Source organism: Drosophila navojoa, chromosome 2, assembly GCF_054131105.1.
Source record: "Drosophila navojoa isolate 15081-1374.11 chromosome 2, UAZ_NAV_1.0, whole genome shotgun sequence".
In the NCBI taxonomy this organism is placed as follows: Eukaryota; Metazoa; Arthropoda; class Insecta; order Diptera; family Drosophilidae; genus Drosophila; species Drosophila navojoa.
Window position 1 is genome coordinate 27,079,875 of NC_142890.1, and position 14,060 is coordinate 27,093,934.

At 39.0% G+C, this 14,060-nt stretch overlaps 1 protein-coding gene across 1 annotated transcript in view; it reads left to right on the forward strand.

Annotated features, from left to right (window-relative positions):
- Positions 1-14,060, forward strand: part of Nlg3 (Neuroligin 3) — a 43,715-nt gene that overhangs the window by 27,688 nt on the left and 1,967 nt on the right. Inside the window, exons 3-10 of the mRNA XM_018111564.3 lie at positions 4,769-5,029; positions 6,148-6,345; positions 6,404-6,796; positions 7,642-7,678; positions 10,820-11,032; positions 13,235-13,373; positions 13,455-13,606; positions 13,744-13,856. Of these exons, the coding sequence (XP_017967053.1) occupies positions 4,769-5,029; positions 6,148-6,345; positions 6,404-6,796; positions 7,642-7,678; positions 10,820-11,032; positions 13,235-13,373; positions 13,455-13,606; positions 13,744-13,856 (1,506 nt within the window). The remainder of the gene's footprint in view (positions 1-4,768; positions 5,030-6,147; positions 6,346-6,403; positions 6,797-7,641; positions 7,679-10,819; positions 11,033-13,234; positions 13,374-13,454; positions 13,607-13,743; positions 13,857-14,060) is intronic.

A 14,060-nucleotide genomic window follows, 5' to 3' on the forward strand; every position in this document is an offset into this window, starting at 1 on the left:
CAAAAACATAAGCGCAGGTAATAAACAACCGAGCTGCAAATGCGCATTGGCGTGTCCCACAGCAAAAAAAAAAAAAAAAAAAAAAAAAAAAAACTAAATCCAAGAATACAGAAAAACCATTGCCGTGAGCGTGACTGTGTCAGCTGTAAAAGCGTCGAACCGAAAATCGAAGACATAAAAAAGAGAAGCGCGCTGAAAACTCGCAATTTATTAAATCGATAAAAGTAAAAAATATTTTTAGCTCTTGCTTTTTTTCTGCAGTCAACAAATATGTTGTACCAGCACTTAAAGTCAACCTGTGGCGCCCATATAAAATATGGCACCAACTTCAAATGGCTGCTACAGTGGAGCTCAACTAAAGTAAATCATGAGGAGTATAAATATAAATAATATGATGAGCAGATCTCCAGATTATCCAACTTCATTCCAAGCTCTAGCATTTAATTTGTGATATTTCCAACAGAGCACCCGCTGCTGTCCACTCGCTGTCACAGTTTACTGTAGCTACAGTAAACGTGCAGCAGAACGAAATGAGATTTCGGCCAAATACCATGAAAAGAAATGAGCTAGATTACGGCAGTACGGCCGTGGCAGCATCTCGCCGAATGGGTTTTAAGTTCTTTCTATGGAATTCAAGGACCTCGTCCAGACGGCGATGACAAAGCACAAGTTGGAACAAGGCAAGACAATGAGTGAAATATATTGATTTCACCTAGTTTCGTATTGCAGATGCCTCCCAGGCAGCCTTTGACTCAGTTACACAGCCCTTGTTTGTTCTTTTCTTGTCTATCTGAGTGCCAGTGCTTCAGCCTGGGCATGGCTGGGCATGGGCATGGGCATGAGCATGGGCATGGGTGTGTCTGTTGCAAATAGTAAAGCAAACAATTGAAAGTTTTAGCTAAATGAAAATACCAGAAAATAAAAAGTTTTTTTCTGAGAGAAATTCGGTAATTCTTTAAATATTTTCATTTCAATGAAATGTTTTCTTGGAAATTCCTTAAAGTTGGTTTGAGATAATCTTTTAATTGTCAAAAATATTTTTAAAATGTAGAAAACTAATCAAAATAAATAAATAAGTAAAATAAGAAAATGTGAATATAATTTATTTTTAATTACAATTTAAATAAATTAATATATAAGTAAATCAAAAGCATAAACGAATAATTATAATATAAAATCAAATAAATAATCAAATGCTATTCACGACTCTTTTGCTTATTTTCAGCATTATTACGCATGTGATGATAATGATATCAATGATCAATGAATCATGATTGCATATGATAATTTTTCTTTCACCTCAATAAAAATATTTCACGAAAATTACATAAAAAATAGATTAAATGTATTACAATTTTAATGAAATTGTAGTTATTTCCGTTTCGTGCAAAATGCTTCATTTTTACACACATTTATTTAAGTTTTCCCAGAATTATTTTCCCATACACACACACACACGCACATTTCCACCCCATCCAAAAAGTGCCGTTAGGCCTAGTTGGCTGCGCCTTTTGCCAGATGCGTTGATGGCTCAAAACATGATTAAATTTATGCGAATGCGGGAAGCAACATGGAAACTGTTGACTGTTGCTAGAAGACGACATGCCCCAAGAGGCACGCACCGCAAAAAGCGTGCAGGCTTAGAGGCAACAAAAACTTGCCTGCTGCCTCCTGCCTCCTGCCTCCTGTCGCTTGCCACGTGCCTAGATCTCGACACTCGCAGCTGGGATTGGGGGCAAGTGAGGCCTGTCGGAGGCCAAGCTGGGTCCCCGGCATGTTACTGGGGCTGGGGGCGTGGCATGTGAATTAAAACATGTTCGAGTTATTAACAAGCCCCGAAAGTCGCATTAGTTTTTGCCAGCTACAGCGCTTGTCTTCGCATTTGTTATGCTACAAGTCCTCGCTCTTTTCTTGCTACATGCAGCTTGCAGCACGTACATAAAACTTGCTTCTATTTATTTGCACAAAATATTTACATTTGCTCAAAATTATGCGGCAAACGGGGCGTGGCGCAACTATTTTACAAGTTTTTAGGCAACATAAAAGACAGTTGTCGTCGTCGTCGTCGTCGTCGTTGCGAGCCAGATACGGGGCATGGTCGCAACTTTTTGTACGTCTGCTGACTTTTCGGTGGGTGCCATAAAGTTTGCCGGGTTAAGCAGCACCCGCGGGTGCAGCACGAACAGACGTCGCCATAGCTGCCGAGCCCCGCCATGTTGAAAGGCCATCAGAAAAGTTTCTACGCCTGGTATTTGGAAAACTAGGTTTATTTATTTCCTTCTGCTTTCGTACTACTACTACTTCTTCGTCTTCTTCTTCTTTTTAATGGCATACAAGACAAGTTTTAAATGCTGTTTGCATGTCGCGCGGCTGCTTAGCTTCACAAATTAGCCGTATTTCGCGCCTCATTTGTGGAAAGGCATCAGATTATTTACGTGAAATGTTAAAACAACTAGGAACAAGTGACAGCAAATTTTCAATTACGTTTTACATCAAGTTTTTGGAGCTTTTTTAAATGATGCTCAGAACGAGCGGGTCATATAAACCTATGCTCATTAGAAATATAAAATTCCTATAAGTATGACTTTTTAAGTAAACAATTAACTGGAGAGTTACTCCGAAGCACCCTTAACTCTGCCTTTTATCTTATATTCAATAACAATTTTTTTATTTTTCAAAGAAAGTACAAATATGTTCACATGAATTCCCTTTTAATGTCCTATTTTAGTCTTTAAGTTATTAATTTGTTTTTTATGTAAATTAATGGCCAACTTTTTTTGGGTACAATTGCAATTTTCATTTCAACTATCAATTAATGTCTAAATATTTCGGAGCTTGAGTGTGACTTGAGTGAGAAGAACTCGTGTATGTGTATGGCTTGAACTTGGATTTAGCTTTACACCTGGCTAAAATCGACAACAGCATGAAAGAAGAGAAAAAGAAGAGAAAGAGAAGAAGAGAGCTGAAACAGAAGCCGCAGCAGCTCATGAATGAAGTTCATCGAATTAGCGTGTTGCGAGGTGTGAATGTGACTTTGTGCGATGAGCAGACTTTAAATAGATATTGACAATGCCCAGATATAAAAGAGAGCATAGAGAGAGAGAGAGAGGGGGACAGTGAGAGAGAGCTAGAGTGAGGGAGAGAGAGAGAGAGACAACTAAGCAAAGTTCGCCTGTCGTTTTCATTGTCTCTGGCTCGTGTCATGCCTCTGACGCTATTTATAAAAGTCAGTGACACAGTAACTTGTTTTTGCCAGCCTCTAAGCGGAGTATGGTGCTCGTTTTGCCACTTCTAGCACACACAGAGAACTCTTTTTCCGCTTTGATAAGCAAGTTCTTTTGTTCCAGCGCTCATACTAGATATATGTGTAGAAAAAATGGGCAGAATATACAGCAAGAATTCATGGTTCCTTTTGTTATATTTGTTGCTGTGGCTTTTGTTCGGGCGAGGCTCGAGCTGCTGCTGCTGACTGGACCAGACTCATGCGATATGGATATATGTATATCTGCCAAAGATTTAACACTGCACTAGATACTTATCCCTCTCTGTATGTATGTGTGTGTGTATGTGGGTGTGTAGTGTGAATACATTTTGTGTGCAACTTTGTATTTTTAGTTGCATTAAATTTACGAGAAAGTGGAAAGGATTCTAAGCGTAGCTGCATAGAGTTTGAGGCCTTATAGAAATTATAGCAATTCTCATCATAACTGTTGTCGAAATATTCTTGGTATATCGCATACATTAGAATTTTGGAATTCACTATTAATTAAATTTATTCTATGGCATATAATTAAAATATTTTATTCAATACAAATTAGATGAATAATATTCATAACAAGAATCATATCCGAAATTGTGGGTCTTACCTTTTTTTTTTTTTTTTTCAAAGTATCACAAATTTCATATTTCTGACAATAATTGATAATCGGATTATTAAATACAAACTTAAATAAATAAATTCACCATTGTTTCCCATACAATATCTTGCAAAATTCCTTTTCAATTGTTTATTAAATAATTAAAAAACATGTTTTATTTTTAAGCTGCTTCACATCGTAGAAATATGGCCAACAGTCTTGCAATACTTTGTGCAACAAAAATTCTTGTTTTAAGCTCTTCAAACAATAAATTATTATAACGCCCAGACCACTTAAGCCTTTTCGCATAGATGGCTGTCGAACTCTGAGCAGTTAAGTCCCAGCTTTTGCTCACACATCAAGTCAACCTTTCCACACTTTTGACAGGGTTGCCAGCATTGATTTTTTTCTTACAGCTGAGCTCCGACACGTGCCCACGGGGATCGAGCTGCGTTGACTCTTTGGGTTCGGCACTCAGACAGAGTTGTTTTCCGGTAATTTGCCTATTTGGGGCTAAGACGCTCATTTGTCTTGCGCAAATCCATTCTGGGACCTTGTTCACCTATGCTCCACAGACACTTGACAGGCCAGGGCGCCCCCAGATATTGATGTCAATGCTGATTAATAGGCATGGGGCAGAGCGCTTGAATTGATGCCAAATACTTGCACATTGAGCATTTAAATGCAAATTATCGAGCTTGAAAACTTGGCCAAAATCAAAGTTGAACATTCTGAACGTCGATAAAGGCTATAAAACGCAGCCGCCATTACAAACAGAGCTGTCTGGCTCCATTTATTTTATACATTTTTCCGCTCTCGCTGTTTGAATAACCGAAAAACAATTGAGCTGAATTTCAGCAATTGAAAACACATTCTACAATTATTTTTCTCTTATTATAATTATTTTGCAGTTGGCTCGCGGGACTCGACGGGCAGCGGTGGCAGCTCCTCTGGCGGTAGTTCTGGCAGCTCTTCATCCTCATCATCGTCGTCATCGTCATCATCGTCCTCTTCCTCCTCATCGAGTGGCGGTGCAAGCAAGTATCCGGTGCTAGTGTTTGTCCACGGCGAATCGTACGAGTGGAACAGCGGCAATCCCTACGACGGCTCGGTGCTGGCCAGCTATGGACAAATATTGGTGGTGACCATAAATTATCGCCTCGGAGTGCTCGGTAAGAGCACACGAACACAAATACATTCACACACACACACACACACTCGCACACGTGTATGCACTCCAATGCTAATGCTAATGCTAATTGATATGCTGCCTTCATCGGTCCACCGAAACGAGCCAAACGCTTGCAACGTGCGCTTTTAAGCTACTGCAGCAGCAACTGCACTTCCGCTCAGCAACAGCAGCACTAGCAGCGGCAACAACAACAACAACAACAACTGTTGTAACAGCAGCGAGTGCCCATTCCATAATCCAACTAATTTAGTTAGCATCTAGTGGAAAAACTATATACAATACTGTGGAACAAAACTCACAGAAAATTAAATGCAATATACATTATTGATTTTACATATTTATTTATGGTTTTCAATGAATGAAAAAATATCAAACTCTTCTTGGAAATAAGTAATAAGTAAAAATTGAATATTTTATATGTAATTTAATTTATATATTATTTTCAAATTTTGTATTTATTTGCTGCTAGTATTTAAATTAATTTAATTTTTACAATATATGAAATTTGTAAGACAAAAAATATAGATACTATATCAAAAAAAGAAATATATAATTTTATATTTCATTTATTATTATTTTTTTAATTGCATAGTATTACATTTTTTATTATTTACAATTGCACAACAATTAAATATGTTTTTCTTTAAATTGAAATACTTTCATATAACAAGATAAATACTAATTTCCTCAATATTCATAAATATTTCATTTATAAGCATTTCATTTAAATTGTATTGACGGCAGTTTGACTTTCGTAGCGATTTTCATATACCTTCTGCCCACTGTAAAAATCCAAATGCAGAGCAAATTAGTGTGACCTCATTTGAAAGCACTGCCTGCACCACTTCGACCCTCCCCAATTGTGGCCATTCTCCCGGGCAGTTTTCCACTGGCGTGGCTGCTGCGGAAACGGAAGTGCTGACATCATGATTTGCACGCGTGACTGTACACGTTTTCGCAAGTGTTGCGCCGATGTGTCTGACATTTTAAATAGTCGCCAGACTTCATTAAATTTCCATCTACTGCTGCTGCTGCTGCTGCTGTAGCGATTAATCGATGTGGAAGAAAATGCTGATGAATTCTGCGGTAATTTTGCAGGATTTTTAAATGCCAACACGGATCGCTATTCTAAACTGCCAGCAAATTACGGCCTGATGGACATCATTGCGGCCCTGCATTGGCTGAAAGAGAATATTGCGGCATTCGGCGGTGATCCGAACAGCATAACCCTGGCGGGACATGGCACTGGTGCGGCCTGTGTTCACTTTCTGATATCATCGATGGCGGTGCCGGAGGGTAAGCGCTATATATGTATATGTATATGGCCCCCTTCACATTCCGCTTTCTTTTGCAGGACTGCTCTTCAACCGGGCCATGCTCATGTCCGGCTCGGGCCTGGCACCGTGGTCGCTGGTCAGCAATCCCGCCAAGTATGCGGCCATCGTGGCGCATCACGTCAACTGCGCCTCGGACCTGCCGCACGCCCATCTGATGAAGTGCCTTCGCGAGAAGACGCTCGAGCAGCTACTCAGCGTGCCCATACGACCGCCCGAGTTCGGTTTTGCCTTTGGCCCCAGCATTGATGGCGTCGTCATCGATGGCGGTGACTATGTGCCACCTCCGCCCGGTTCGCCGGCCGCCCAAGCACAGGCTCAGGCCTCAACGGCAGCTGGCAACGGTCTGGGCGGGGAGGCAGGCATAGCAGCTGCAGGAGGCTGGGGCACTCCCGGCCAACTGGAGAATATAGGTGAGTGCGAGTTCGTGAAGAGCCTCTCAGTATAGTGATTGGGTATATTTAAATTGTACTTGTGTTTGTGGCATTCAGATACACATTTACATATCTCGCAGCTCTTGTCCGTAAAATGCATAATTTTGTGTTTGGCTTAATTCGTACGAATTTCGTAGAGTTTTCAACTGAAACAGTTATTTTTAAAGCTCCAAATTCAGCCTTTTAGATAGAAACTATATAAATAATTTATAAATATATATAAATAAATGTATAAATATATATAAATTACAGCCGAGTCTGTTTTCTAAGATTTCCAATTCATTCTCCTACTGTTACAGTAGTATTGGTGCGAGTGGGTTTGTGTCTTGGCTGCACGATTTACAGCTTTAGAAAAAGAGAGCAGCTACTCAACGTAATCCCAGGCGTTTCTGAGTAAGAGTGGCATAGCTATTGAGGCCAATCGGGCAGGGTCGTTAGGCGTATCAGTGGAGGAGGCGAGACAACTAGAAATCGGAAGTACGTACTTCTATACATGTATTTCTTCTGGAATATTAAATATAGAGTATACTGCACATATATATATTTATATAAATGGCATTCATATTTTTATAAGGTCATTCGCTCTTCGGCTTGCCGAAGATAGACAATTTGTCTGTCTCTATCAGCTCTACAAATATATTTAATGCGATGCATTGCTGTCAATTTCTTTCTTCCCCAACTTGTCGCTGCGACTGCTGATGTCAACTGACGACGGCGGCGATGACGACTTGCACTTGTGAACTGCCATGTTCGCTGACGCCATTAACCCGCACTCACTCACACTCGCATACTCGCATGTGTGTTGGCGTTTTTAATTAATGCAGTATTAATGAGAAAAACAGCCATTAACAAGTTGTCAAGGTAAGTTTTTTTGAGGCTCAGCCCGAACAGCCGCTGCTTAATTATTTTTGCCTTAACCCGCACACTTACATACCCAGACACACAGCCGCCCCTACGCCCACACACACACACACACAGCTTATAAGTATGCAATGTAATTAATTTAAAGTTTCGACTTTGCCGACTTTTGCGTGCTGCTCAAAGATTTTATCTCGCCGCAGCGAACACTCAAAATGGCGCCAGCTTAGGCGACGATAAGCTTTGGCGCTTACACCGCACAGCTGCTATGTTGACCATACAATAACACTCACACACATGCACAAATATACATACACACACACGCGCAGCCGCTTCCTTATTAATTTATGCACATTAACCACGCAAATGCGCGACTCCATTTTGCAATACAATTACAATATGTCGTAGGGACTGGGAAATGGGCTAGCAAGGGTTGATGTGTGGCCTGTGGGTTGTGGGTTGCGGGCTGTGGGCGTGGCCCATTGTTCTTGGCACCGTCACTTGATTTATGCACTTTGTGCTTTGCCATTTGGCATTGTTAATATATATTATTAACAGCTAATTAGCTGCGATTTCATAATTAATGTGCAAATTGCGCCACTTTGATGCAAAATTAACAATTTTCAAATGGGTTAGAAAAACGACTACGAAATAATACAATAAATAATAAATTGAACGAGTTATATTAGCTGAATTTATAAAACAACCATTTGTGCTTGGACAGTTAAGAGAAACATAAATATATGTATGTGTCATTGTCATTGTCATTGTCATTGTCGTTGTCATTGTCATTGTCATTGTCATTGTCATTGTCATTGTCATTGTCATTGTCATTGTCATTGTCATTGTCATTGTCATTGTCATTGTCATTGTCATTGTCATTGTCATTGTCATTGTCATTGTCATTGTCATTGTCATTGTCATTGTCATTGTCATTGTCATTGTCATTGTCATTGTCATTGTCATTGTCATTGTCATTGTCATTGTCATTGTCATTGTCATTGTCATTGTCATTGTCATTGTCATTGTCATTGTCATTGTCATTGTCATTGTCATTGTCATTGTCATTGTCATTGTCATTGTCATTGTCATTGTCATTGTCATTGTCATTGTCATTGTCATTGTCATTGTCATTGTCATTGTCATTGTCATTGTCATTGTCATTGTCATTGTCATTGTCATTGTCATTGTCATTGTCATTGTCATTGTCATTGTCATTGTCATTGTCATTGTCATTGTCATTGTCATTGTCATTGTCATTGTCATTGTCATTGTCATTGTCATTGTCATTGTCATTGTCATTGTCATTGTCATTGTCATTGTCATTGTCATTGTCATTGTCATTGTCATTGTCATTGTCATTGTCATTGTCATTGTCATTGTCATTGTCATTGTCATTGTCATTGTCATTGTCATTGTCATTGTCATTGTCATTGTCATTGTCATTGTCATTGTCATTGTCATTGTCATTGTCATTGTCATTGTCATTGTCATTGTCATTGTCATTGTCATTGTCATTGTCATTGTCATTGTCATTGTCATTGTCATTGTCATTGTCATTGTCATTGTCATTGTCATTGTCATTGTCATTGTCATTAGTAAAGCAGATACCCTTAGGGATGAATTGAGAAGATAAAACAGTTTACATCTTAAAGTGAGCCACTTGGTGGGAATTGATGGCAGGGCTTATGCTGCGAGTGAGGAAAGGCAGCTAGTTAAAAGCATATTACTCGTATATATGTATAAATGACATACGTATATAGACAGATATGTAGGTGAACTGATAAGGCAACACTTAGGAATTGCTTCGAGCTGCAGTTTTTCAGCTGATGAGTCTGGCAGCTATTATTACTGCTAATACAACTGCAAGTGCAACTGCAAATGCTGACCGCTTTGTGGATAACTTTTTCATTCTTTCGGCCGGGCTCAGCGCTTTGTAAACTGTCAGTGCCCAAGAGGCTATTAGTCACAAGCTCCGCAAGGAGCATAAATATTGCTTTGTGCACATTTAAAAGCAATTTGCTTTGAGAGCAAGACACACACACACACACACAAACTCACATAGATATACATATACATATTGAGCATCACATATACACTTTGGAATGTTTGCTCAATATTTTGTAAAGGAATTCCATTAAACACATGCAATAAGGGCAAATAAAAGAAGATTTTGGCACAGTATAAAATGCAAAATGCTAAATGGAAATAAAAGCGCCCTAAAAAAAAGAAAGAAATATTGTACAGCAACAAGCAGGAGGCATAGCATGAAAACTACTTTATCTATGCAAATAAGCAGAGATAAATTTTTAAGTGCAGCTCGGCAACTGTGAAGTGCAGCGCAAGTAACTCAAAGATGCTTTTTCTTCCCCAACTGTTTGTTGTTCAGCCAACAAACTAGCAAATTTCTGACTAGCACTCGAGTTATCGTGTTTAGCAAGAGTTTTGGGCTTGAAGCACATCCAAAGTTTAAGAAGGCCGCAACATTTGAGTTGTTGGACAGTTAACTCTTAACTGATGAATTAGTTTGGCAAACTCTTTTGACAACATTTCTTAATCAGATTTATATTAAAATTAGCAAAGCACTGAGCGTATTTTATGAATATTTTTGGAATTTATGTAGGGAAACTATCTTAATTTAAATTATAGACTCAACTAAATGTAATAAAATATTATAAAATTGTATTTCAATGGGATTTTGTGACTGTTGAGCTACATATATTTGAATTTAAAACATAGCATAAATTGAGGTCAGTGAGAGACTAAAGGAAAATATAGCTTATTTGGAAAACTGTAAACCGACAATCTTTTATTATTTATGAAGCCATATAAAACTTTTTGATTAAAACTGTAAAATATATAGCATCTATATAGATTAGCTTTTCATGCCCATTGTTATACTTGGACTGTTAGACTTTATCATATAACCTTACTAACGCACACATAAATCAGTTACACAACACTTAACAAATATCTGGAATAAGCCGCAAGGCCCAGAGACAGATGATTATTTAAGGATCTCGTTAGGGTGTGCAACACCCAAGCGGAACGGCTTTAGTTTGTGCGCAGCAGGATACGCAGATGACAATGTTGTATCCATGGGATGCAGATACACGTACTTACGCACTTATTGCTCATTTACAGATACGACCTGATGGCTGGCGTGACACGTGCCGAATCCTTTTTCAGCTTCAATTCCGGCGACGTGCAATATGGCATCGAGGCGGATCGGCGTTCCCGTATTTTAAAGGCCTACGTACGGAACACGTACACATTCCATTTGAACGAGATATTCGCCACGATTGTCAATGAATACACGGACTGGGAGAGACCGGTGCAGCATCCAATTAATATCCGGTGAGTAATTGCGTTTGTTCCACGTGAATCCCGAATTCTTGTTCATCTTCGTATCGCTGCTCCCGCGGCACGACCTGCGGCTGTGATTGTGCGCCATACCCAAGCAAATATTTCGTTCTTAATTAAATGCGAGCTGCTATGCTTCTTGCCTTCGCTGCCTTCCGCTCGGGAAGGGACTTTTCAATTAAAGCGACTTAAATGAATCTTGATTTGTATCTTTTGCCAAGAGAAATGCAAATAGCTTCAGCTCTCCGTTTCATAAATAATGACCAAAGTTTCATATTCAATATTCGATTCGATTGATTTGAACTCTCTCCTCCCAACTCCAACTCTTTGATGTCACATGTTGTTGCAACCATAATTGAATAGCTTTTGATTTTCATCGGACCAACAACAACAGTTACAACAACAATTGCTTGCAATATATTTGCAATGCATTTGCATTTACTATTTAGATTTTTTGTTGATGTTTGTTGAATTTTTGATAACATCACGAGTCTCTATATTGAATGCATAATTTGATCAGCATACCATTTTGCCAAATTCAATAAAAATGAAAAATATTGTGTATACGCTACGGCGCCCTCGTCGTATACTTAATATGTATTCTTTCTGCCCCAGTTATGCAAAAGTTCTGTTCAGCTTTTGTGCAAACGTGCGTTAAGTTGCCTGCAACGAAGCAGCAAACGGTTCATGCTTGATCTCTACCAGGATGCGAGTGGGCGTACCAGTTGGGGCTGGCCGCCCAGCCCGCTATCAAAGAGAGACTCGTGCGCATATTTCAAATGGATTTGATAGAAAGTCAACGATAAATACAATCAAAATAAATATTTATACAGAGACTTGCCTAGGCTATTCAATATGCGCTGCGCGTGTCCAGATTAGGCCATTGAATTTTAATGTCATATCTATATTGACTTTTTATTTTACAAAAAGAAAAAAAAAAAGCAACGACCACGTTTAGTCGCTGGAAAATTCATAATAATTAAATTTCAAATTAAAATAAATTAAATTTATTTTTTCAAATGTTAGAGAAACTGTCTGGCTAAAAGAAATATGATTGACAATTTAATATTATTTTTTATAAAATATATGTACATATTTTTAGTCAAAAAAATTTATAAATCTGGCTTAGGACTTATTTACAATCTTAGGTACGGAATAAAAATGTTATATAAGAAAAAATTATTTATTAAATAAATCAATTAAACAATTTCAAAGCTAAGCAAGGAAAAAGCATATTAGTGAACTACTGAAATTTGTGTAAATAGCTTTGAATGAAGATTTAAGTTCAACGCTCTCAGTAAATTAACTTATCTATTTAATGAGCCAAAAAGACAATGCAGAAGTTCTTTACACTATTTAAATCTCCTAAAGATACAGTCTATGGGACGAACTACAATTCTTAAATTGAATTGAATTCTTAAATTGATATTTCAAACGAACTGTTGCTATCCCCAACACCTGCCCTATATATAAATGAAATTCAGTCAATAAATAATCATCTAGACATAATTTATCGCTAGTTATTTGAGAAAAATAAAGGGAAAAAAACCTCAATACCCAGATTTCCCATTCTCATCATAATAATAAAAAGAAAAGTTAACTTTCCTTTCCACTTCGTGCCAAAGTTGGATGCACTTCCAGATGCATTTTAAGAGGCGCAACAACAAGGCAAACAAAATATTGCTGTCGCTGACAAAGAAAAATGCTTGTACTTTAAATATAGTTTTATGCAGCCACATAAAAATAATGTGCAGTACTGTGGAGCGCTTTTTGCTTGGCAGCGTGAGATACGTATGCAAATGTGGCGAATGGTTTTATTCAAATTCAGCGCCACTGCATCTCGAATGCATAAAGCGACACAAGAAAATGCAAAAGGAAAATGCGAAAGACTTGCGAACGAAAAATGACAGCAAATCAGACGCAAAAGGAATATTTTGCCAAATAGGCTTAGCGAGCCCACTGGCAGAGCCCTTCACCTGCACAGGTAAACAGTCTATGGAGTGCAGCCTGAGTGGAGCTCAAAGTGGCTTGTTAGCTGCACACTTGAGCGCAAATAGCCGGAAAATTGCTATTTGATTTTAACACTTGCTCAGTTTCAGTCGCACTCTCAGTCTCAGTCGCAGTCTCAGTCGCAGTCTCAGCCACTCAGTCACTCAGCCGCTGACCCATGTCCTGACTTTCTCCATTTCTTTGCAGCGATGAGACTTTGGAGGCCTTGAGTGATGCTCAAGTTGTGGCTCCAGCGGCCCAAACTGTGGACCTGCACTCGGCAGATCATCGCAACTCGTACCTCTATGTGTTCGACTACCAGACCCGTTTCGGCGACTATCCACAGGTGAGTTTGATAGCTCGACCCGAACAATGCCACTGCAAGCATTCAACTAAACGTTGTTGCCTTTATTTATCAATTTGACAGCGCCAGGGCTGCATTCATGGCGAGGACTTACCCTACATATTTGGTGCACCGCTCGTCGGCGGTTTGAACCACTTCACTCGCAACTATACGAAAACCGAAATCAGTCTATCGGAAATCGTAATGTTTTACTGGTCCAACTTTGTGCGCACTGGGTGAGTATTGATTGGGTCTGCGGTCGCATTGACCACAACAGTGTGTGTGTGTGTGTGTGTGTGTGTGTGTATGTGTGGCTGTGTGTGTGTATTTTCCTGCTAACCAATCGACAATTTACGTCCATCAAACAACACAGCAATCCCAACGAGCAAATGGAAACCGAACATGGCAGCCGGCAGGAACGCAGTCGCTACAAAACCATCGAATGGACGGCCTACGAGAGTGTGCACAAAAAGTATTTGAATTTCGGTGAGTGTTGCCAAATGTAACGCAATAATAGCCTATTGGGAACTAGCTGCATTATTGGTCTATGACAGTGCACTATTAGAGTATCTAAGTGTCCAAGTGAAGGAGGACTATTGTTTTGTTTTGCCAACTGTAGGCCCTTAGCAGAATTATTTCAATTGTATATTATAAGCATTGTATATTATATTAGAGCAGACTAATTATTAA